Source organism: Dendrobates tinctorius, unplaced genomic scaffold, assembly GCF_039654945.1.
Source record: "Dendrobates tinctorius isolate UK_male_01 unplaced genomic scaffold, ASM3965494v1 ptg000020l, whole genome shotgun sequence".
Taxonomy (NCBI): Eukaryota; Metazoa; Chordata; class Amphibia; order Anura; family Dendrobatidae; genus Dendrobates; species Dendrobates tinctorius.
Genome location: NW_027361688.1, coordinates 21,109,471 through 21,133,956, shown reverse-complemented (window position 1 = coordinate 21,133,956; position 24,486 = coordinate 21,109,471). Strand labels below are relative to the sequence as shown.

The 24,486-nt window shown below is 55.0% G+C and overlaps 1 protein-coding gene across 1 annotated transcript in view; it reads right to left on the bottom strand.

Annotated features, from left to right (window-relative positions):
- Nucleotides 1-24,092, bottom strand: part of RNF145 (ring finger protein 145) — a 38,016-nt gene extending 13,924 nt beyond the window's left edge. The window contains exons 1-6 of the mRNA XM_073567866.1: nt 23,821-24,092; nt 18,222-18,437; nt 15,736-15,844; nt 14,787-14,878; nt 7,443-7,678; nt 7,025-7,200 (exon numbers count right to left, since the gene is read on the bottom strand). Of these exons, the coding sequence (XP_073423967.1) occupies nt 7,025-7,200; nt 7,443-7,678; nt 14,787-14,878; nt 15,736-15,844; nt 18,222-18,405 (797 nt within the window). The 5' untranslated portion in view covers nt 18,406-18,437; nt 23,821-24,092. The remainder of the gene's footprint in view (nt 1-7,024; nt 7,201-7,442; nt 7,679-14,786; nt 14,879-15,735; nt 15,845-18,221; nt 18,438-23,820) is intronic.
- Between the last annotated feature and the right edge of the window lie 394 nt (nt 24,093-24,486).

Below are 24,486 nucleotides of genomic sequence, written 5' to 3'. Positions count from 1 at the left end.
CACGTCAGGCGTCACACACACACACACACACACGTAGGCACGTCAGGCGTCACACACACACACGTAGGCACGTCAGGCGTCACACACACACACACACACGTAGGCACGTCAGGCGTCACACACACACACACACACACACACGTAGGCACGTCAGGCATCACACACACACACACACGTAGGCACGTCAGGCATCACACACACACACGTAGGCACGTCAGGCGTCACACACACACACGTAGGCACGTCAGGCGTCACACACACACACGTAGGCACGTCAGGCGTCACACACACACACACGTAGGCACGTCAGGCGTCACACACACACACACACACGTAGGCACGTCAGGCGTCACACACACACACACGTAGGCACGTCAGGCGTCACACACACACACACGTAGGCACGTCAGGCGTCACACACACACACGTAGGCACGTCAGGCGTCACACACACACACGTAGGCACGTCAGGCGTCACACACACACACACGCAGGCACGTCAGGCGTCACACACACACACACGCAGGCACGTCAGGCGTCACACACACACACAGGCACGTCAGGCGTCACACACACACACAGGCACGTCAGGCGTCACACACACACACAGGCACGTCAGGCGTCACACACACACACAGGCACGTCAGGCGTCACACACACACACACACGTAGGCACGTCAGGCGTCACACACACACACACGTAGGCACGTCAGGCGTCACACACACACACACGTAGGCACGTCAGGCGTCACACACACACACACACACGTAGGCACGTCAGGCGTCACACACACACACACACGTAGGCACGTCAGGCGTCACACACACACACACGTAGGCACGTCAGGCGTCACACACACACACACACACACACACACACGTAGGCACGTCAGGCGTCACACACACACACACACGTAGGCACGTCAGGCGTCACACACACACACACACGTAGGCACGTCAGGCGTCACACACACACACACACGTAGGCACGTCAGGCGTCACACACACACACACACACGTAGGCACGTCAGGCGTCACACACACACACACGTAGGCACGTCAGGCGTCACACACACACACACACGTAGGCACGTCAGGCGTCACACACACACACACACGTAGGCACGTCAGGCGTCACACACACACACACACGTAGGCACGTCAGGCGTCACACACACACGTAGGCACGTCAGGCGTCACACACACACACACGTAGGCACGTCAGGCGTCACACACACACACACGTAGGCACGTCAGGCGTCACACACACACACACACGTAGGCACGTCAGGCGTCACACACACACACACACGTAGGCACGTCAGGCGTCACACACACACACACACGTAGGCACGTCAGGCGTCACACACACACACACACGTAGGCACGTCAGGCGTCACACACACACACACACGTAGGCACGTCAGGCGTCACACACACACACACACGTAGGCACGTCAGGCGTCACACACACACACACACGTAGGCACGTCAGGCGTCACACACACACACACACGTAGGCACGTCAGGCGTCACACACACACACGTAGGCACGTCAGGCGTCACACACACACACGTAGGCACGTCAGGCGTCACACACACACACGTAGGCACGTCAGGCGTCACACACACACACGTAGGCACGTCAGGCGTCACACACACACACGTAGGCACGTCAGGCGTCACACACACACGTAGGCACGTCAGGCGTCACACACACACGTAGGCACGTCAGGCGTCACACACACACGTAGGCACGTCAGGCGTCACACACACACACACGCAGGCACGTCAGGCGTCACACACACACACGTAGGCACGTCAGGCGTCACACACACACACGTAGGCACGTCAGGCGTCACACACACAGGCACGTCAGGCGTCACACACACACGTAGGCACGTCAGGCGTCACACACACACACACGTAGGCACGTCAGGCGTCACACACACACGTAGGCACGTCAGGCGTCACACACACACACGTAGGCACGTCAGGCGTCACACACACACACGTAGGCACGTCAGGCGTCACACACACACACACGTAGGCACGTCAGGCGTCACACACACACGTAGGCACGTCAGGCGTCACACACACACACACACGTAGGCACGTCAGGCGTCACACACACACGTAGGCACGTCAGGCGTCACACACACACACACGTAGGCACGTCAGGCGTCACACACACACACACGTAGGCACGTCAGGCGTCACACACACACACACGTAGGCACGTCAGGCGTCACACACACACACACGTAGGCACGTCAGGCGTCACACACACACACACACGTAGGCACGTCAGGCGTCACACACACACACACACGTAGGCACGTCAGGCGTCACACACACACACACACGTAGGCACGTCAGGCGTCACACACACACACACACGTAGGCACGTCAGGCGTCACACACACACACACACGTAGGCACGTCAGGCGTCACACACACACACACACACGTAGGCACGTCAGGCGTCACACACACACACGTAGGCACGTCAGGCGTCACACACACACACGTAGGCACGTCAGGCGTCACACACACACACGTAGGCACGTCAGGCGTCACACACACACGTAGGCACGTCAGGCGTCACACACACACGTAGGCACGTCAGGCGTCACACACACACGTAGGCACGTCAGGCGTCACACACACACGTAGGCACGTCAGGCGTCACACACACACACACGCAGGCACGTCAGGCGTCACACACACACACGTAGGCACGTCAGGCGTCACACACACACACGTAGGCACGTCAGGCGTCACACACACAGGCACGTCAGGCGTCACACACACACAGGCACGTCAGGCGTCACACACACACGTAGGCACGTCAGGCGTCACACACACACACACGTAGGCACGTCAGGCGTCACACACACACGTAGGCACGTCAGGCGTCACACACACACACGTAGGCACGTCAGGCGTCACACACACACACGTAGGCACGTCAGGCGTCACACACACACGTAGGCACGTCAGGCGTCACACACACACACGTAGGCACGTCAGGCGTCACACACACACGTAGGCACGTCAGGCGTCACACACACACGTAGGCACGTCAGGCGTCACACACACACGTAGGCACGTCAGGCGTCACACACACACACACGCAGGCACGTCAGGCGTCACACACACACACACGCAGGCACGTCAGGCGTCACACACACACACACGCAGGCACGTCAGGCGTCACACACACACACGTAGGCACGTCAGGCGTCACACACACAGGCACGTCAGGCGTCACACACACACAGGCACGTCAGGCGTCACACACACACACGTAGGCACGTCAGGCGTCACACACACACACGTAGGCACGTCAGGCGTCACACACACACACACACGTAGGCACGTCAGGCGTCACACACACACACACGTAGGCACGTCAGGCGTCACACACACACACACACACACGTAGGCACGTCAGGCGTCACACACACACACACACACACACGTAGGCACGTCAGGCGTCACACACACACACACACACGTAGGCACGTCAGGCGTCACACACACACACACACACGTAGGCACGTCAGGCGTCACACACACACACACACGTAGGCACGTCAGGCGTCACACACACACACACACGTAGGCACGTCAGGCGTCACACACACACACGTAGGCACGTCAGGCGTCACACACACACACGTAGGCACGTCAGGCGTCACACACACACACGTAGGCACGTCAGGCGTCACACACACACACGTAGGCACGTCAGGCGTCACACACACACACACACGTAGGCACGTCAGGCGTCACACACACACACGTAGGCACGTCAGGCGTCACACACACACACGTAGGCACGTCAGGCGTCACACACACACACGTAGGCACGTCAGGCGTCACACACACACACATAGGCACGTCAGGCGTCACACACACACACGTAGGCACGTCAGGCGTCACACACACACACGTAGGCACGTCAGGCGTCACACACACACACGTAGGCACGTCAGGCGTCACACACACACACGTAGGCACGTCAGGCGTCACACACACACACGTAGGCACGTCAGGCGTCACACACACACACGTAGGCACGTCAGGCGTCACACACACACACGTAGGCACGTCAGGCGTCACACACACACACGTAGGCACGTCAGGCGTCACACACACACACGTAGGCACGTCAGGCGTCACACACACACACGTAGGCACGTCAGGCGTCACACACACACACGTAGGCACGTCAGGCGTCACACACACAGAAGTCATATTTACTACAGAGTCTTATTGTGAAATGCCAGGATTAAATCCACGCAAACTCGATCTGCCCGAGACTTTACATTTTCTCACTTCGATATTTTGGGGCTATCTGGATTCCAGCCTATAATTGGTTGAGGATTTTGGTCTCTAACATTCGTGGATGAGTAACTTTGCTCTAAACAAAATGTGCAATTTATATCAGTAAAGATTCTGAGCTGGAACCATTTGTTCATGGAGATCACAGGTGTTTTTTTTTTTTTGTTTTGTTTTTTAAATCAGGAAACCATAGAGTGTGAGTCTGTTCTACATCGAGAAGACAGAAGGTTTAATCACAATTACAGATGCAAATTCTTTACAGTAAGAGCAGCGAGACTATGGATTCCTTACAGTAAGAGCAGCGAGACTATGGATTCTTTACAGTAAGAGCAGCGAAACTATGGAACTCTGCCACATGATATTGTAATGGTCAGTTCAGTACTAAAATTCAACGGGATGCCTTTCTTGATAAATATTACAGGTTATGGGCACTAGATTCTGTGATGGGGCGTTGATCCAGGGAACTAGTCTGATTGCCGTATGTGAGGCAGGAAGGAATGTTTCCCCTAATATTGAGCCATTAGTGTCTGCCTCATTGGGTTTTTGCCTTCCTCTGGACTAACAAGTTAAGGGCCCTTTACACATAGCGATATCGCTAAAGTGTCACCGATTTTGTGACGCAGCAGCGATATCACTAGCGATATCGCTACATGTGATACTCACTTCCGACCGGCTCCCCCGCTGGCTATCGCTGATCGCGCAAGATCGGCCTGGTCCATTTCTCGTCGTCGGCTTCCTGCTGGCGCCGACGAGCGAGCCATGGACACAGGCGGAAGACGGTCACGCTCGCCGCGTCTGACAGGTGAGTACGACCGCTGCTGCATCGCTAGTGAGATCTGCCTGTTTGGCAGCTCACAAGTGACCATTTAGCGATGCACCAGTGATCCTGACCGGGTCGTATCGTTGTCGGGATCGCTGGTGCATCACTAAATGTAACGGGGGCCTTAAGGCTATAGGTTGAACTCGATGGACTGAAGTCTACCTTCAACCTTACAAACTATGAAACATGTGTATATAAAGTGACTGCATGCAATCAGACTACACAATGCGCCGCGTTCGCTCATCAGCAAGGATATCTCTGGAATGTAATAATCTTTCCAAGTCAATTAGCGTCCGGCTCTTTGACCAAGTAAGGCTAGTTTCACACTTGCTTTTTTTTGCAGCGCGTTTTTCCCGCAAAAAAACGCATTGAAAAAACGCATACAAAAGCATACAACTGCTGCGTTTTTTTCAAGCATTTTTATGAGCATGCATGAAAAAAACGCAGCGTTTTTATGCGTTTGTATGCGTTTTTACCGCGTTTGCGTTTTTTTCCAACATTTTTAGGTGGCCCCTCACACTAACCCAAACCATGACTTTACTAACCCTAACCCTGACCCTAACCCTGACCCTGACCCTAACCCTAACCCTGACCCTGACCCTAACCCTAACCCTGACCCTAACCATACTTAACCCTAACCCTGACCCTAACCCTGACCCTAACCCTTAACCAAACCATACTTAACCCTAATCCTGACCCTAACCCTGACCCTTAACAAAACCATACTTAACCCTAATCCTGACCCTAACCCTGACCCTAACCCTTAACAAAACCATACTTAACCCTAACCCTGACCCTAACCCTGACCCTAACCCTGACCCTAACCCTTAACCAAACCATACTTAACCCTAATCCTGACCCTAACCCTGACCCTAATCCTTAACAAAACCATACTTAACCCTAACCCTGACCCTAACCCTTAACCAAACCATACGTAACCCTAATCCTGACCCTAACCCTGACCCTAACCCTTAACCAAACCATACTTACCCCTAACCCTGACCCAAACCCCAACCCTAACCCTGACCCTAACCCTAACCCTAAACCCCCTTAACTAACCCTAACTCTAACCCAAACCCCTAAATTCCATGGTTAAAAAAAAAAAAACGCATATGCAAAAAAACGCATACATGAGCATGCCAGTGCGCACATATGCGCATCCATAGGCTATAATGGCCATTTTTAGCGCAAAACGTGCGCATATGTGCGCATGCGCTTTTTTGCAGGGCCAAAAAATGCAACATGCTGCGTCTGGAAAATACAAACGCACACCCCAAAAAAACGCAGCGCATGAAAATCGCATACATGCGCTTACAAGCGCGCAGGTATGCGCACCCATGTTAAATATAGGGGAAAAAACGCATGCGCACATATGCGTTTTTTTCCAGCGCTAAAAAACGCAAATGTGAAACCAGCCTTACATTCCAGTCCTGGATCTGAGGTCGGTGTCTGACAGGTCACTTGCGTTATCTGCTTTGGATCAGCCGCACCTTAGCAACCAAAATAAACACCGAGCAGTTTACAGACGATAGATATGATGAGGGGCGACATCATCTGATATTCGGATGAACACAACTCGCAATTGTAAGTGCTGAGAGATTAACTGTTATAGATGCCGTGGTCAGCTGAAACCGCAGAATCTAGGGGGTTAGGCCTTCTGACCCTGATAAATGTGTGATCGGACCACTGTATCTCCGACAGCTCCATTCACTTCTGTGGCACTGATTGAGGACTGTACGCAGCAGACAGTGAATGGAGCAATGCTCAGGCATGTTCATCGCTGTAGGGATCGATGGGAGACGTGTACCCTGTTGGACAACCCTTTTAATTACAATTTTATGAAACGATTAAATACCTTGTAAGGAAGAGGAACAGCAGTCTCTCGCGGGAGGTGGGCTGGTCACGGGTACTGAAGTACGTGTAGATCTGAAGGGCGAACAGGACCAGCCAGAAGACCATGAACAGGACGGGGACCACCAGCTGATTCCAGAGAGACATCCCCAGGGCCAGGAGGCCGTAGACTTCCACCACCTACAAGGTTACAATATGGATGAAAGAATCAGTTGTGTGTCCTTGTACTACCAGAGGCACGGTGGTCTGAAAATCATTGCACCACGGCTAGAACAGACTATAATGGCAGTGACTCAAAGATTTCCCCACCATGAACTAATAAAAAGGATATCAATATCTTAACGGGTGGGGGAGAGTCGGGTCATGTCTGATAAACGAAAGTTACTCTAGGGGAACGTGTGATATATCCCATGATGTGTTACCTGCACCAGCTCCCTGTATGCGGACTTGGCGAGATTAAAGGGCACCAGCAGGTTGGATGCTAAGAAGTACAGCACTTCCAGTCCCGTGAAAATCATGGCAAACTTGTTAATGACGACTATGGTCTCCATTGGGACAAGGCAGAGACGAGCCAGCAGGGGGAGCATGTGAGCGGAGAAGAGCCAGATCTGCTTCGTCTTCATCACGCAGGAGCACAGGGTGCAGACGACCAGCTGGCCTGCAACGTAAGCGAGGCGGCACGGTGACCATCAAATCAGACATCACAACCATTTCTGACAGCGGCATTTAACACGTGCCGGCGGGGAGCGCTACATCCCTCCCGCCTATCTGTCCGCCTGTGACGTAATCAAGGGGCACTAATGTGTTGTCATGACAGACGGGGGTCAGGCTGATGTGCCTGTCATTACGATCCTCCTGTGATCGCCGGCGTTCATAAGAGATCGGAATTTCTAGCACTGCTATGTATAGCACAGATGATCGCAGCTTCAAATCCCCTAAGGGGGACTTTAAGGCAGTATGGGACAAATTTAAAAAAAAAAAAAAAAACAGACAGAATTACGATTTTTTGGCACCTGCAAAATTGCAATAAAATGAAATAAGAGGCAAAACACTATCTATCCCACAATGGTATCAGTAAAAAAAAACGTCAGCTCAGGGCACAAAAATAAGCCCTCACCCAGCCCCAGATCACAAAAAAAATAGAAATTTCTCGTTCGCCTTATTGGGGGACACAGAGACCATGGGTGTATGCTGCTGCCACTAGGAGGCTGACACTATGCACAAAAAAAGGTTAGCTCCTCCTCCGCAGTGTACACCCCACCGACCGGCAGGAAGTTCCTCAGTTTAGCTTAGTGTCAGTAGGAGGTGGACACTGGTCTTTTATTAGACCCCTATCTACCTCGTCGTGCGTCGTTCCTTTACAGGTTTCGGAGGGATACGGAGTGAACAGTCACATCCATACTCCCACAAAGAGACTATGAGTACGGCGTGTACTGCCACCCCGTATCCTCATAGGTCTCCGCGGCAGGACCAGGAGCCTCGCACAGGTGCGTGCCAGCTATACGGACGGTCCTTGCCCCCCGCCTCCCACCATCTCGCCTACCAGAGCCTGACGGTTGGACGAGGCGTGGATTCCATAAAGACGACAGACAGCGTGGGATTCTCAGGTACCTTTATTGTGGCCCCCGGCCTGGGTGAGTATGCGATCTAGCGGTCCCCCGGTGTTTTCATCCGAAGGCGGTCGCCAGGGGACCACGGTAGGGCCTGCGCGCCCGCTTCTCCCCCCGGTCGCCGCATCCATGAAGGCCCCTTTTCTTTCGGGCCTTGTTCTGCGCCCCCCCCCCCCCCGTTTCTTCTTCATCCCGGCAGGGGTATACAGGGGTCGGGCTGTGGGAAGCAGGGACGCGGCCCGCGGTTGCGGCCCGGTGTTGCGGCGCATCATCCGCGCCGACCCCCTGCTGACAGGCGGCCGGCGCTATTAATTTAGGCCCCGGCTTCATCTCGGGCCTACCGCTGCGTCGCGGCCACGCCCCCTGCCCCTTTCTTCTAAGCGGGCTTCTCTCCCGCCCGTCCTAGGCCTTCCCAGCCCCCTTGCCTCACACCAGCCTGCTATTGGACAGCGGGCGGTGCTAAGGGGATCTCTGCGGCGAGCTCCGCCCTTCTTCTCCCTCTGGCAGCGCGCCCTTTCCCTGGTGGTCGCCATCTTCTCAGCCTGCCAGCCGGACCTCATTCCCTGCCGGATTTCGGTCGCTGGGCCTTTCTTCAGCCGGATTGGCCTGGCCTCATCCTGCAGCCAGATCAGAGAGCGTCGCCCTTGGGGACACCGGACCGTGAGTAGCTCTGCACCTGCAGACTGACACCCTTCTCTGCCTTCTGTCCCCCAACCGGCCTCTCTTTTCACTATGTCCAACGCTAAGTCTGATCGTACCCGCTCTGCGTCCAGCCCGACGCCGCTCAGGAGCCATCCATAGCCCCAGGGGCGAGTGAGCCCCCCATGCCGGGTTGGGCCTCCTCTCAAATCACAGTCAGTGGCAGACCTCATCAAGGTGTCTCAGTCCCTAGTAGCCGTTCTGGATAAGTTGCCCTTGGGAGCTTCGGCGGGACCCAGCACGTCTCAGGACGTCCCATCTGAGCCAGCCAGCGGCAGTCGCAAGAGGCCCAGGCAGGACCTCCAGGCGGAGTCCTCCCCTCGTCCTACCTCACCCCATAGTCCCCAGCAGTCTCCCTCTCTGGCCTCCTCCCCCGAGTCAGGCAAAGCGCTTTCGGAATCGGAAGGGGTCTTAGAGCTGGATTCGGACCAGGATGCGAACATGAAGGTTACGGTGCAAAACCTCATTGCCGCGATTCACCATACCTTTGACATCGCTGACGCCCCTGCGAAATCCTCAGATCAGGAGGTTTCGTCCAGACGGGCGGAAACACCATCCAGGGTGTTTCCCTACCATTCTGAGTTTGGAAAGATTTTTACAAAGGAGAGAGAAGATCCGACCAGACGCTTTCAAAGAGGAAAGCGTCTCGGCGTGCTGTACCCGTTTGCTAAAGAGCTCACGGACAACTGGGCCGCTTCTTCCTCGGTGGACCCTCCCGTGTCCAGACTTTCTAATAATACGGTCCTTCCGCTGTCAGGTGTGGCGTCGCTAAAAGATTCTAATGATAGGATCATAGAATCTCTAGCAAAATCTGCCTTCGAAGCGGCATCAGCAGCGGTATGTCCAGTCTTTGTTTCTTCTTGGGCAGCAAAGGCCATATCCACTTGGGCAGATGACCTTCGGCAGGGCATTCTGGATAAGGCACGACCAGAGCATTTGGCCGATCTCGCCAATCAGATTTCCCATGCGGGGGATTATCTGCTTCCTGCCTCCTTGGATGCCGCATCTTGCGCAGTTCAGGCGTCAAGTAACATCGTGGCAATCCGACGTACAGTTTGGCTCAAGGCCTCGCAGGCGGACTTGTCCTCTAAAAAGTCTCTGACCAATCTGCCTTTTCAGGGAGTGCGTCTCTTCGGATCACAATTGGATCAGATTATTAAGGACGCTACCGGAGGTACGAGTTCTCTTCTCCCCTCCAAGCCTCGCAGACCTCCTCCAAGGCGTCAGTTTCGTCCCTGTCGGACTTTCCGCCGTTTCAATACGGCGGAAAACCCTTCCAACCAGCAAAGGCCACAGGCACGTCAGGAAAGAAAGAAGGTTTCCTTCAGGCCCACTCCGTCCTGGCGGTCCCACTCTTCCCAGGGAAGACCGTCCAGATCTAGATCTGGACAGTCTACGTCCGCATGACTACCATCGGTCTCCCGTGGGTCCCTTCCAATTGGGAGGTCGACTTCTCTTCTTCAGCGACGTCTGGCTCGCCTCAGTAGAGGACGCTTGGGTCAGAGAGGTTGTATCAACAGGATACAAAATAGAGTTCATTTCTCTTCCACGGGATCGTTTCTTACAATCCCGTCCGCCGAGGGATCCGGCCTTGGTCCCGGGGTTCGGTTCGGCCATCGCCTCTCTTCTCAATTCCAGGGTGATTGTGCCCGTTCCCGAATCGGAACGCTTCACAGGGTTTTATTCAAACCTGTTTGTGGTGCCGAAAAAGGACGGGACAGTTCGACCCATCTTGGATCTCAAGTTACTCAACAAGAGAGTTCGCCTTCACCACTTCCGGATGGAGTCAGTTCGCTCGGTAATTGCTTCCATGGAGGAGCAGGAATTCATGGGTTCCATAGACACCCAAGATGCCTATCTACATGTGCCCATATTTCCCGGACATCAGAAGTTCCTGCAGTTTGCGATTCTTCACGAACATTACCAGTTCGTCGCGCTTCCTTTCGGGCTCGCCACCGCTCCCAGAGTCTTCACGAAGATTATGGCGGCGTTGATGGCCTTGTTGAGGATCAGAGGTCTCGTTCTTTTTCCGTACCTCGACGATATCCTGATCAAGGCCCCCTCCTTTCAACAGGCCCGCCTAAGTGTGGCGATCGTTCTAGACACCCTGTCCAGTTTTGGGTGGATCGTCAACGGGAAAAGTCCTGTCTGGTCCCTACTCAACGCCTTGTGTTTCTGGGCCTTCTGTTCGACACTCGTCGGTCAAGGGTATTTCTCCCACAAGACAAGATTCTTTCCCTGCAGCAGGGCGTGCGGTCATTACAGATCACACGATTTCCATCCCTCAGGTCAGCCATGAGGGTCCTGGGGAAGATGGTGGCGGTGATAGAGGCAGTTCCCTTTGCCCAATTTCACTCCAGGCCACTCCAGCAGGCCATTTTGTCCAGGTGGAACAGGTCGGCTCTGTCTCTGGATCGTCCGGTTCGCCTTTCCTGCCGGATCAGGCGGTCTCTCAACTGGTGGTTGACGTCTCCCCTCATTCTCTTGGGGCGGTCTTTTCCCGTTCACTGGCAGATTGTCACTACGGACGCCAGCCTCATCGGCTGGGGTGCAGTGTTCCGCAATCACACTGTTCAGGGTCGATGGTCGACTCAGGAATCAGCTCTGCAGATCAATGTCCTAGAGATACGGGCGATCCATCTAGCTCTCGTCCACTGGGAAAGGCGCCTCAAGGGCCTGCCTGTCAGGATTCAGACAGACAATGCCACAGCGGTGGCGTATATCAACCGCCAAGGGGGGACACGGAGTGTCTCAGCCCTGGCGGAAGTGTCCAGAATTCTTCAATGGGCAGAGACCTTTGTTCCAACGATTTCCGCGGTTCACATTCCCGGCGTGGACAACTGGGCCGCCGATTTCCTCAGCCGCGAGGGTCTCGCGGCAGGGTAATGGTCCCTACATCCGGAGGTGTTTCATCTGCTCTGCCGTCGGTGGGGAACCGACCACAATTCGTGTCCAGGTCTCGGGACCCTCTGGCAGTGGGCGCCGACGCTCTGGCCGTCCCTTGGTCACAGTTCGTGCTCCCCTACCTGTTCCCTCCTCTGCCTCTTCTTCCCAAGTTGTTGAAGAAAATCAAAGCAGAGGGGATTCCAGTCATCCTCATCGCCCCGAATTGGCCCAGAAGGTCTTGATTCGCAGACATTGTCAACCTTCTCGCGGACGCCCCCTGGAAGCTTCCCGACGGGCAGATCTGCTGTCTCAAGGCCCGATTTGCCACCCCAATTCTCGGTCGCTCAATTTAACGGCGTGGCTGTTGAGACCGAGGTTTTGAGACGGGCAGGATTCTCTGATCGGGTAATTCATACCAAGATCCCCGCCAGAAAGCCTTCTTCTTCGAAGATCTATTACCGTACTTGGAAAGCCTATTTCTCCTGGTGTGAGGCCAATGACATCGCGCCCTTGGTTTTTTCGCTCCCTTCTATTCTGGCGTTTCTTCAGGCAGGGCTGGATGCGGGGCTTGCTCTCAGTTCCTTGAAGGGTCAAGTTTCGGCACTGTCCATTTTATTTCAGAAAACGCTGGCCTCCCGGCCCCAGGTCAAAACCTTCCTCCAGGGTGTGGCTCACACGGTTCCTCCGTACCGAGCTCCCGTGGATCCTTGGGATCTTAATTTGGTTCTTCAGGTTCTGCAGGGTCCTCCTTTTGAACCTCTCAGGGACGTTTCCCTTTCCCTCCTTTCTTGGAAAGTGGCCTTTCTGGTGGCCATTACCTCCATCCGGCGCGTGTCGGAATTAGCGGTACTTTCTTGCCGCTCTCCTTTTTTGGTCCTTCATCAGGACAAGGTAGTTCTGCGGCCTCCGCCCTCTTTTCTTCCGAAGGTGGTATCTTCGTTTCACCTCAATGAGGACATTGTTCTGCCATCCTTCTGCCCGAGCCCAGCTCACCCTCGGGAGCGGTCTTTGGACAAGCTGGACCTAGTCAGGGCATTAAGAGTCTATCTAGCCCGGACGACTTCCTTGCGGAAGTCAGACTCTCTGTTCATCACCCAGCCTCAAAGGCCACTATTGCGCGCTGGATCAGATCGGCAATTTTGGAGGCATACCGGGTCAAGCATCGAGTGGCCCCTCCAGGGATCAGAGCGCACTCTACCCGGGCGGTGGGTGCCTCCTGGGCAGTGCGCCACAGAGCTTCCGCGCTGCAGCTTTGCAATGCTGCAACGTGGTCATCGGTTCACACCTTTGTGAAATTCTACAGGGTCCACACCTACGCTTCGGCGGACGCCAGCCTATGTAGAAGGATTCTGCAGGCTGCGGTGGCGAGTCCACTGGCCTGATGGAAGTTTGTTTCCCACCCCAGGGACTGCTTTGGGACGTCCCATGGTCTCTGTGTCCCCCAATAAGGCGAACGAGAAAACAGGATTTTTTGGGTTTCTTACCGTAAAATCTGTTTCTCGGAGCCTTCATTGGGGGAATACTGTACAACTGTTACTTGGAAGAAGGGGAGGAAAAAAAACAACTGTTACAACTCAACTGTAACAAACCGACAAACATAAGAACAGGAGTTGTAGAACATGGGAGGGTGCTGTCTCCCATGTTCTACAACTCCTGTTCTTATGTTTGTCGGTTTGTTACAGTTGAGTTGTTTGTTTTGCTTTCAATCTATTCTGTTACTTCTCCTACTGCTTTCTCACTAACTGAGGAACTTCCTGCCGGTCGGTGGGGTGTACACTGCGGAGGAGGAGCTAACTTTTTTTGTGCATAGTGTCAGCCTCCTAGTGGCAGCAGCATACACCCATGGTCTCTGTGTCCCCCAATGAAGGCTCCGAGAAACAGATTTTACGGTAAGAAACCCAAAAAATCCTGTTATTACAAGTCTCGGAAAATGTTGGAAAACAAAAAAAAAAATCCCCTAAAAATAAAACAAAGACAAAAAAAATTTAAAAAAAATAATCTCCTATACATGTCTTATCTGTGTACTTGCAGTGACCTTGGGCATCATAATGGCAGGTCAGTTTTACCATATAGTGAACATGGTAAATAAAATACCCAAAAACAATTGTAGTATCACACTTTCAAAACACTTGGGAGTTTTTTTTTCTCCATTTTCCAGAAAACTATAAGGTAAAATCAAAGGTGTTATACAAAAGTAAATCTTGTCCCTCAAAAAACAAGTCCTATTATGATTATGTAGCCAGAAAAACAAATAAAAAAAATTATGGCTCTTGGAAGAAGGGGAGGAAAAAAAACAAAACAAAACAAAACAAAAAAAAGAAAAATCACTGGGTAGTGACAAAAAAAGAAGCCATCAGCTGGTGGCTCTCACCCCATTAGTAGTCACCAGGTGCCAGGATCGGTTGCAGGTCTCCTAACACATACGCTCCATTAGCACGTACAAAGAGAGGGCGAGGAGACCCGTGGCCGATCCGGACATCACGGATGAAAGGTGAGAAATCGGACATCTCCTAAATAATTTTGCCCACTTCTTTGCTATCCTTACTAGCATACGTAGTAGACGGCACTCACCTACTAGCGCGGTGATGAACCTGTTCATAGACAGGGGCTCTAGGTGCATCGGGCCCTCGTAACCAGACTCCAGCTCACTGCGGACATAGTCCCTAAAATACAAAATGGGAACAGTCATCAAGTTCAGAAAATTCTAAAAAAAAAAAAAAACAAAGTGGCAAAGGGAGGTGCTGGATTGCGCTAGGAGAAAGAAAATTTCAGCCTGCGTATATTGGGCTGCTTTACAGACCAGATTGGTGCGCAGATGAGCACACGGAGGCATCACTATCTGCAGATCAACTAGCCCAAATCTCAATGAGGCCGCCTGATCTAGTGCGTATGATGTTGCAGAGGTGCGTCTTTGCCTTGGCAAACCTCTACCGTTCTCATCAGTCAAAAACCGGAGGTTGACCAGAGCGTGATCCTATTTTCTTGAATGGGAACACAAGGCTGTGTGCACACGCTGCGGATTTTGCTGCGGTTCCGCAGCGGTTTTGGCCGCTGCGGACCCGCAGCAGTTTTTGCTGCGGTGTACAGTACCATGATTCCCTATGGGAATCAAAAACCGCAATGCAGACGGTGCGGAATTTTCCGCGCGGATTATCTGCGGTTTTCAATCCGCAGAAAGAATTGACATGTCAATTCTTTCTGCGGATTCTCCTGCGGTTTGCCATCTCCTCTATTGAGGAGATGAAAAACCGCAGAGCAATCCGCAGGTAAAACCGCAGGTATTTTGACCTGCGGTTTCACCTGCGGATTTTACAAAATCCGTGCGGATGAATCCGCACCTAATCCGCAGCGTGTGCACACAGCCTAAAAGATTTCTTCTCTGTTCTCGGAGTCTGTGAAAATCGGACCGCACTCAGATGTCATCGGAGTGCAGCCTGATGTTTTCCACTGACCCATTGACTTACCTGTAACAAAGTTTTGTCTAGGGTGTACTTATTTTGCAGGGTACCAGAGTCCTCACCTAGAAATCTGGTGTCCAGTATACAATAGTAAAGCAGTGACGACGTAGAGGTACAGCTTAGCCAGGTGTTGTCGAGGTAAAGTCAGGAGGACGACACTCAGGATATAACCTGTGGGGAGATAAAAAAAAAAAAGGACAAATCTGTAAGAACAATGTGACCGGAGTAATCATGAGGTGCGGAGAGATAAACGATCGATACAACGAGTGTCCTGTCAGCAGATCGTGCAATGGAGGCAGGAAAGATGCTGACCCATAGATCAGACAGAGCGAGACGACCATGTGAAGGTGGAAGGGACACGTCGTAAAACTTACAGCTTCACAGCGGCTTCTATTTTAAGGAACATGATAAGGTCTTATCCAGATCTGTACCATATATAGCTCAACATAAAGCCATAAAGGGGAAAGGCTCGGATCATAGGTTACTAATAGTGATGAGTGGACGTGCTGGGATAAGGTGTTATGTGAGCATGCTCGTGTGCTTTACAGAGTCTTTCGCGTGCTCGAAAAGTATGTTCATGTCCCCGCGGCTGCAAGTCTTGTGGCTGTTCGAACATGCAGGGGACATGCAGCTGCGGGGACTTGAACATATTTATCGAGCGTGCTGAAGACCCTCGGCTAGAAAACGGTTCTTCTTCAAAAATCTGCACACACATATCCATCTCCGGCTGAGAATTACATACACAACTACTTCGTTTCTCCAAGTCACTTGACAGCCTGGAAACTTTCTTGGCATTTGAAGAAGTCTGCTGAGGAGTGGAAACGAGCAGTTCTGTAAACACACTCTGAAGTGTCGAAGGCGCCGGTGGTTTGGTCACATCCTGACTTCAGCTTTTTTTTTTTTTTTAGTTCCTGGACTGACGGCTGCAGTGCAGCTATGATCACATCAACAACCGGTAATACAGGGAGAATCCGAATATTCTTATATTATTTTTCATGATGTTCTGCAGCAGCTGCGGGGTACATTATGAGGTTCTAAAGTACTAAAGAGCCTCTATAAACAGCTAGAGAGCCTGTCGGGCTATCAGCAGGTAGCACACCAGAGGGAACCCCCTTCAAGGCGAGGGCACACAACGTCTTTTTATATACAAGTTTAGGATTTGCCGAAATCATATGAAGCGAGTAAATTCCCCGCAAGCCCAGTAATAAATCAGGGACAGCCTATAGTTTGTCAATGGAGACAGGTAATGTAAGCTACAGATCCCGTATGTAATCAATCAGCAATCCATAACAAAACTACAGGTCCCAGGGCATGCTGGAAGTTGTAGTGTGAGCTAGAGATCCACTGTGACCAGCACTATGGAGTCCGGTCCAAGCATGCATGTGTGTAGGGGAGTCAGCCGCCGTCTCATGTGTATGGGCTCGTCATCGCTGTCGACCCTGCCTCTCTTCTACACAGATCACTGGAATACTTGTCATTAAGTTATGAAAACTTCCACTTCAGAGAAAAAGAGGACCAGCGCCACCTGCTGGAGGTACAATACTAAATGTCAATATTAACCCTTTCTATATGAATTGCCAAATTAGACCTCATGCTTTTGCAATCCAAAACACATGTCTGCAAATAGAGTATCTGGCTTGGCTTTTACCCCAAGTCATGTGGCAAGGCTCGATAAAAGGGTCACTATTGAATTTTAGGGTTGCTACTTCTCATAGGTGGCGCTAGAGTTCTAGTCCTTTCCTTCGCTGAAGAGGGAATTTGCATATTTAATTTCCTAGAAAAGCATTACATGGCCTATAAGTCTCCTTACACTGGGTATGTCAAGCATGTTACTCTCCACAAGTTACCTCTTAGGCCTCATTAAGTTCTGCAATTATGCCCATGATGATGACACATATTTGCAGCCCACACCTATACATACCTGACTTATACGGGAGAGCCGTGACTTAGGAGGAGCCGAACACCTCAGTGACTGCAATCCCCGGCATTACACGCCAGTGCTGAGTAATATCTAATAAATTTATAACAGTGCTCAGATCGGAGATGGTAGATAACCCGGGACGTTTATAGGAAGGTTGCATCATTTATACAGACCTGGTTGGCCGGGATGCATCACTGGGTCATGGCCAAGACACTTATTTCTGCTCGCAGCACCCACACATGCACGGCCAGGAAGAAAAGCTTTTCAGGCTGCTCCCGGAACAAAGCAGCAAGAATATGGAGAGGACTATTGCGATCAAAGGGTTTGCCCCATCATTAACAACTTGTCCTAGGAAGGTCCAAGGTCTCATGTTCGATAACTTGCCATACACACTCTTTCGGTGGGAGATTCCTCTTCATCAGCGATCTACAAGTACTATAGGAGCTGGAACTGCCCGATTGTAAGGACTGCATGTATGCAATCTAACACACATCTGAGCGAGAGTAGAGAAAAGGATCGGCCCACGATATATATACACACACACACACACGTACCGGATGTTCCCTCCACGGATATGTTAAAGGGCTAAAAACATGAAGCAGAGAGACGATCCCCGACTCAACGTACCGACATAATGCAGGTTGAGCGCCAGGTACTTGTACTGGAAGAGAGGGTTGTTGCTGAGGTTACTTCTTTGGATCTGCTGGAAGAAGGAGCTGACGTCCCAGCGGTACAAGACGTCTAGCAGCATGATGCTCGGCACGCGCAGGGCCACATTCAACATGGCCTCTAGTTTCTCTTTTGCGCCCATGCTGGTTCCCTTTGGAGAGAATTAAAGGCAAGCTGCAAAAAAGAAAAAAAAAAGCACAAAGATTGGAAGTGTTAATTATCACAGACAGACCGTCAGAGGATTACACGGCTCTATATATATATATATATATAAATAATCGGGGATAAACCTGTGAACCACTATGTTTAGCAGCACCACAAACATCCAGGGAATTAGCAGCGCGCGTCGGAGTGTAGGTGATCCTATTATAACTCACCATTTATAACCTGAAAAAATCTGGGAATAACAGGACGATTTTTTAAGATTAAAAATGGCTTTAAGTGTTTTTTATGGATCTGTGGATACTGGGAATAAACCGACCTCAGGATTGGAGTATAAGGCTGCACCCCGGCGCTGCAGGGAAGTTCTGCAGACCCCATCCGTTCCCTGCACAGTGGATAGCAAACGGCATCGTGAAGGAGACGGAGAACCAGAGGGCAATAACCTGACGAGACGAGGTGACGTCGTTCCGGTCTGGTACAATGCCTCATGTGTTATCTCCCACAGACTCATCACAGAGGAAAGTTCAAGGAAGCCTCCAACCGCTCCTGTATGTCAGCGAGATAAGGAGGCCGCTGTCTGACCGCTCCCATCCAGAGTGCAGATGTAGCAGAGCTGAATTGGTACATACAGTATATTAGCTCTATGCTGGTGTTAGCCACTCAGATAGAGAGGCGCCTGGTGGCCCACTTACACCCTTTTCTCTAATGAAATACCAGGGGCAGCTATTGTATATGGACGGGTAGTGAAGCAAGAAAGCTACATCCAACAGCTGAAACTAAAAATCTCGTCCAACACAATAATGGCCGACGTGACGATGGAAACTGAGCGCAAGCTGCCAACTCAGCGATTATATAATAGAGACGTTTACCTAATCCAACATTAAAAGGGCTGGAAGATTAAAGGCACAAAGGAAAACCCCGAGCCGTAAAACAAACAGTTATAGGCATCACTGACAGTGCTGGCCGGGACATCGGAGCACCAAGTCTTAGGGTGGTTTCACATTAGCGCTTTTTAAGCGCACGCACGGCCGGGGGTAGCTCCGCCCCCGAGCCGACTCTCTGCCAGGCGTGCCCGCCCCTTGCTTGTAGCGCCGCCTCCTAGCGCACAGCGCCGCCTGCGATCGGCGCACCCTATCTTTACCTACCTGCGCTGCGCACTTTTGACGGTGCGCCGTGCGCGCCAAAATCAAACTTTTCGGATTTTGGCGCGCACGGCGCACCGTCAAAAGTGCACAGCGCAGGTCAAATCGCAACTAGTGCACGGCCTGCGCACGATCTGCGCACCCTATGCTAAAGATAGGGTGTGCCGATCGCAGGCGCCGCTGTGCGCTAGGAGGCGGCGCTACAAGCAAGGGGCGGGCATGCCGGGCAGAGAGCCGGCTCGGGGGCGGAGCTACCCCCGGCCGTGCGTGCGCTTAAAAAGCGCTAATGTGAAACCACCCTTAACCTGCACCGCCGAGGCCACAGCACACAACCCCAACGAGGCCACGACACACGGCCCCAACCGGCACCGCCGAGGTCACGGCATACGGCCCCGCCGACGCCACTGTAAGGATGTGGGTACAAAGTATCCATACTCAGGCTACAGGATGTACAAAGGCAGCAGCATGGATGTTCAGACCAGTCGCACCAATATTTGGAATAATGGGCACTTTTTTCATATTCTGCACTTGTTGTTGCATTATTGGTGGTCCGTCGTTGGATCCCTCCACATCAGCCCCCTACTCACCCATGCAAAGAGAAGACTCCCATCCCATGTGTGTAAACCACCCAAATTGCCATGGGCCAAGGTCCTGCCTTGGCTTCCCAAACCCCCTTCCCCCACACCACCCTCCTGTCTTCCCACATCATGTGTGTTCATCCAATGCTCGTTCAAGGCGCCTACGACCCACGTCCCCTACTTTGCCCGCCCCCAGCGACCGCAATCCTCCGTCACTCGCCCACTTCCCCCCATCGCTCAACCATGCTGTCTAGCGTTAGTCACCCATGGCGCCCTCACCCCTCCGTTGTTTGCCTCCCTACATCCCACGGCGACCGCTCCTCTCCATCGTTTGCCCACAGCACCCACACCCCTGTGTCGCTCACTCCCCTCCGTCACTCACCCATGGCGCCCGCATCCCTCTGTCGCTCATCCACGGTACCTCCATTGGTTACCAATGGCGCCCTCAGCTCTACGTCGCTTGCTCCCCTACGTCAGTCGCCGGTGGCGACCTCTCCCCTCCGTCGCTCACCCACAGAACCTCCCTTGATCGCCTATGGCATCCGCACCCCTGCGTCGCTCACGGCGCCTGCTACACTTCGTCTCCTCTGTTGATTGCTCACTGAGCCCACACCCCTGCGTCGCTCGGCTCCCTGCACCTCCTTTGATCGCCCACAGTGGCCACGCCCCCTCCGCTGATCGCCCACGGTGCCTCCATTGGTCACCCACAGCGCCCTCACCCGTGTTGCTTGACAGCGGTGAATGCTTCCCCCCCCCCCCCCCCGTCACTTGGGGTGCCTCCGTTTTTCACCCATGGCACCCTCAACCCTACGTCACTCGCCCATGGCGCCTGTACCAGAGTCGTTTGCTCCCCTCCGTCGCTCACCCACGGCGACTCGTTTGATTGCCCAAGGTGCCGGCACCCTTCTGTTGCTGGCCCATGGTGCCCACTCTCCTCCACCGCTCGCCCATGGCACCTCCAATGATCATGCACGACACTCGCACCCCGTGTCGCTTGCACCCTTCTGTTGCTCGCACCCCTATGTCGCTCGCACACAGCGCTTGCACCATTCTGTTGCTCGCACCCCTATGTCGCTCGCCCACAGCGCTTGCACCCCTCTGTCGATCGTCCACGGTGCCTCCATTCATCGTCCAAGCCGCCGGCAACCTTGCGTCGCTCGCCCACGCTGCCTCAATTGGTCATGCACGGCGCCAGCACCCCTGCATCGTTCGCCCACAGCGCCAGCACCCGTGTCGCTCGCCCACAACGCCAGCACACCAGCGTCGTTCACTCCCCTCTGTCGCTCACCCATGGCGCCTCCTTTGATCGCCCACGGCGCCCGCATCCCTCTGTCACTCACCCACGGTACCTCCACTGGTCACCAACAGCACCCTCACCCCTGCGTCCCTAGCTCCCCTACGTCACTCACCCATGGCGACCGCTCGCCTTTGTCGCTCACCCATGGCACCTCCTTTAATTGCCCACGGCGCCTGCTCCACTCAGTCACCTCTGTTGATCGACCACTGAGCCCGCACCCCTGCGTCGCTCGCTCCTGGCACCTCCTTTGATTGCTCACGGTAGCCGCTCCCCTCCGTTGGTCACCCATGGCACCCTCACCCCTGTCACTTGACGGCGCCTAATACTCCCCTCCGTCACTAGCGGTGCCTCCATTGTTCATGCACAGCAACTTCACCCCTACATCACTCGCACACGGCGCCTGCAACCGAATCTCTCGCTCCCCTCTGTCATTCGCCCACAGCGCCCTCAGCCTTCTGTTGCTCGCACCCGTCACTTGCTCCCCTTCACCGTTCGCCAACGGTGCCCGCACCCTGCGTCGCTCGCACCCCTCTGTCGCTCGCCCACGGCGCCTCTGCTGATCGTCCACGGCGTCCGTACCTGCATCGCTTGCCCACAGCTCCTTCGTTGATCGCCCATGGTGCCTGCACCCCTGCGTCGTTCACTCACCCACGCCGCCTCCATCGGTCGCACACGGCGCCCCTCGCCCACGGCGCCCAGCACCCCTGCGTCCCTCGCCCACGGCGCCCAGCACCCCTGCGTCCCTCGCCCACGGCGCCCAGCACCCCTGCGTCCCTCGCCCACGGCGCCCAGCACCCCTGCGTCCCTCGCCCACGGCGCCCAGCACCCCTGCGTCCCTCGCCCACGGCGCCCAGCACCCCTGCGTCCCTCGCCCACGGCGCCCAGCACCCCTGCGTCCCTCGCCCACGGCGCCCAGCACCCCTGCGTCCCTCGCCCACGGCGCCTGATACCCATGAGTCGCTTGCCCACGTCCCCAGCACCCCTGAGTCCCTCGCCCACGGCGCCCGATACCCATGAGTCGCTTGCCCACGTCCCCAGCACCCCTGCGTCCCTCGCCCACGGCGCCCGATACCCATGAGTCCCTCGCCCACGGCCCCAGCACCCCTGCGTCCCTCGCCCACGGCCCCAGCACCCCTCGCCCACAGCCCCAGCACCCCTGCGTCCCTCGCCCACGGCCCCAGCACCCCTGCGTCCCTCGCCCACGGCCCCAGCACCCCTCGCCCACGGCCCCAGCACCCCTGCGTCCCTCGCCCACGGCCCCAGCACCCCTGCGTCCCTCGCCCACGGCGCCCGATACCCATGAGTCGCTTGCCCACGGCCCCAGCACCCCTGAGTCCCTCGCCCACGGCGCCCGATACCCATGAGTCGCTTGCCCACGGCCCCAGCACCCCTGCGTCCCTCGCCCACGGCGCCCGATACCCATGAGTCGCTTGCCCACGGCGCCCGATACCCATGAGTCGCTTGCCCACGGCCCCAGCACCCCTGAGTCCCTCGCCCACGGCGCCCGATACCCATGAGTCGCTTGCCCACGGCCCCAGCACCCCTGCGTCCCTCGCCCACGGGCCCAGCACCCCTGCGTCCCTCGCCCACGGGCCCAGCACCCCTGCGTCCCTCGCCCACGGGCCCAGCACCCCTGCGTCCCTCGCCCACGGGCCCAGCACCCCTGCGTCCCTCGCCCACGGGCCCACGGCCCCAGCACCCCTCGCCCACGGCCCCAGCACCCCTCGCCCACGGCCCCAGCACCCCTCGCCCACGGCCCCAGCACCCCTCGCCCACGGCCCCAGCACCCCTGCGTCCCTCGCCCACGGGCCCAGCACCCCTCGCCCACAGCCCCCCTGCGTCCCTCGCCCACGGCCCCAGCACCCCTGCGTCCCTCGCCCACGGGCCCAGCACCCCTCGCCCACAGCCCCAGCACCCCTGCGTCCCTCGCCCACAGGCCCAGCACCCCTGCATCCCTCGCCCACGGGCCCAGCACCCCTGCGTCCCTCGCCCACGGGCCCAGCACCCCTGCGTCCCTCGCCCACGGGCCCAGCACCCCTGCGTCCCTCGCCCACGGGCCCAGCACCCCTGCGTCCCTCGCCCACGGGCCCAGCACCCCTGCGTCCCTCGCCCACGGCCCCAGCACCCCTGAGTCCCTCGCCCACGGGCCCAGCACCCCTCACCCACGGCCCCAGCACCCTTGCGTCCCTCGCCCACGGTGCCCAGGCCTCTCCTTCACTTGCCCTCAGCACTGCGCCCCTCCATGTACAGTCAGGGCCTCTCCGGTGCCAGTGCTCACAGGGCAGATGGCATGGCAGCGCGCACAGGTTGGCACCAGGCCTGGCACAGCAGTCCAGGCAGCAGCCGTCACTCCCGCCTCCCCTGACACCAGCATCTACCTGTCTGCGTCTCCTCACTGTCTCCCGGGAGCCATCGCTGAGGCCTGCGGCCCGCTCTCCGCTCACGTCACACGGCGCAGCGCCGCCTGCTGACAGCTGCCCCCCGCCTGCCCGTCCGCACAGCGGCGGCCTCTGCTCGGTCCGGGCGCCCCTTCTCCGAGCTCTTCTTTATCACGGATTTCCGGCCACCACAACCCTCCGGGCCGCTCACAGCCACACACAGCCCGCAACCCGCCCACAATAACAAACAGCGCGCCCACTGCGCATGCGCGCTCAGCCAACACGGCCAACCCCGCCCACATACTGGCACCTCGGCCGAAAGGCGTGTGTCGTAGAGCGCGCATGCGCAGAGTCCGGAGCACGCGCGCAGGTCCACAGTGAGAACTTTTGCACATAAGAGGCTTGTTACAGGCTCTTTGTTTCCCTTCATGTTTTACTTTCATGAGGTCATCAATCAGATTAGCAGCTCAGCAAAAGGCAGGGGTACAGACTTTCGTGTTGAACCATCAGAATGAGCTCACTGATGGTTTCTCAGTTTACTCATTCTGCAGCAAGCTACAAGCCCTGTAACACGGAGGCAGAGCAAAAGTTTTAGTGAAACCTAATTGCAAAAATGATTTTTAGCCCCAAATATATGCATTCAAAAAAGAAAAAAAATGCCCCCAA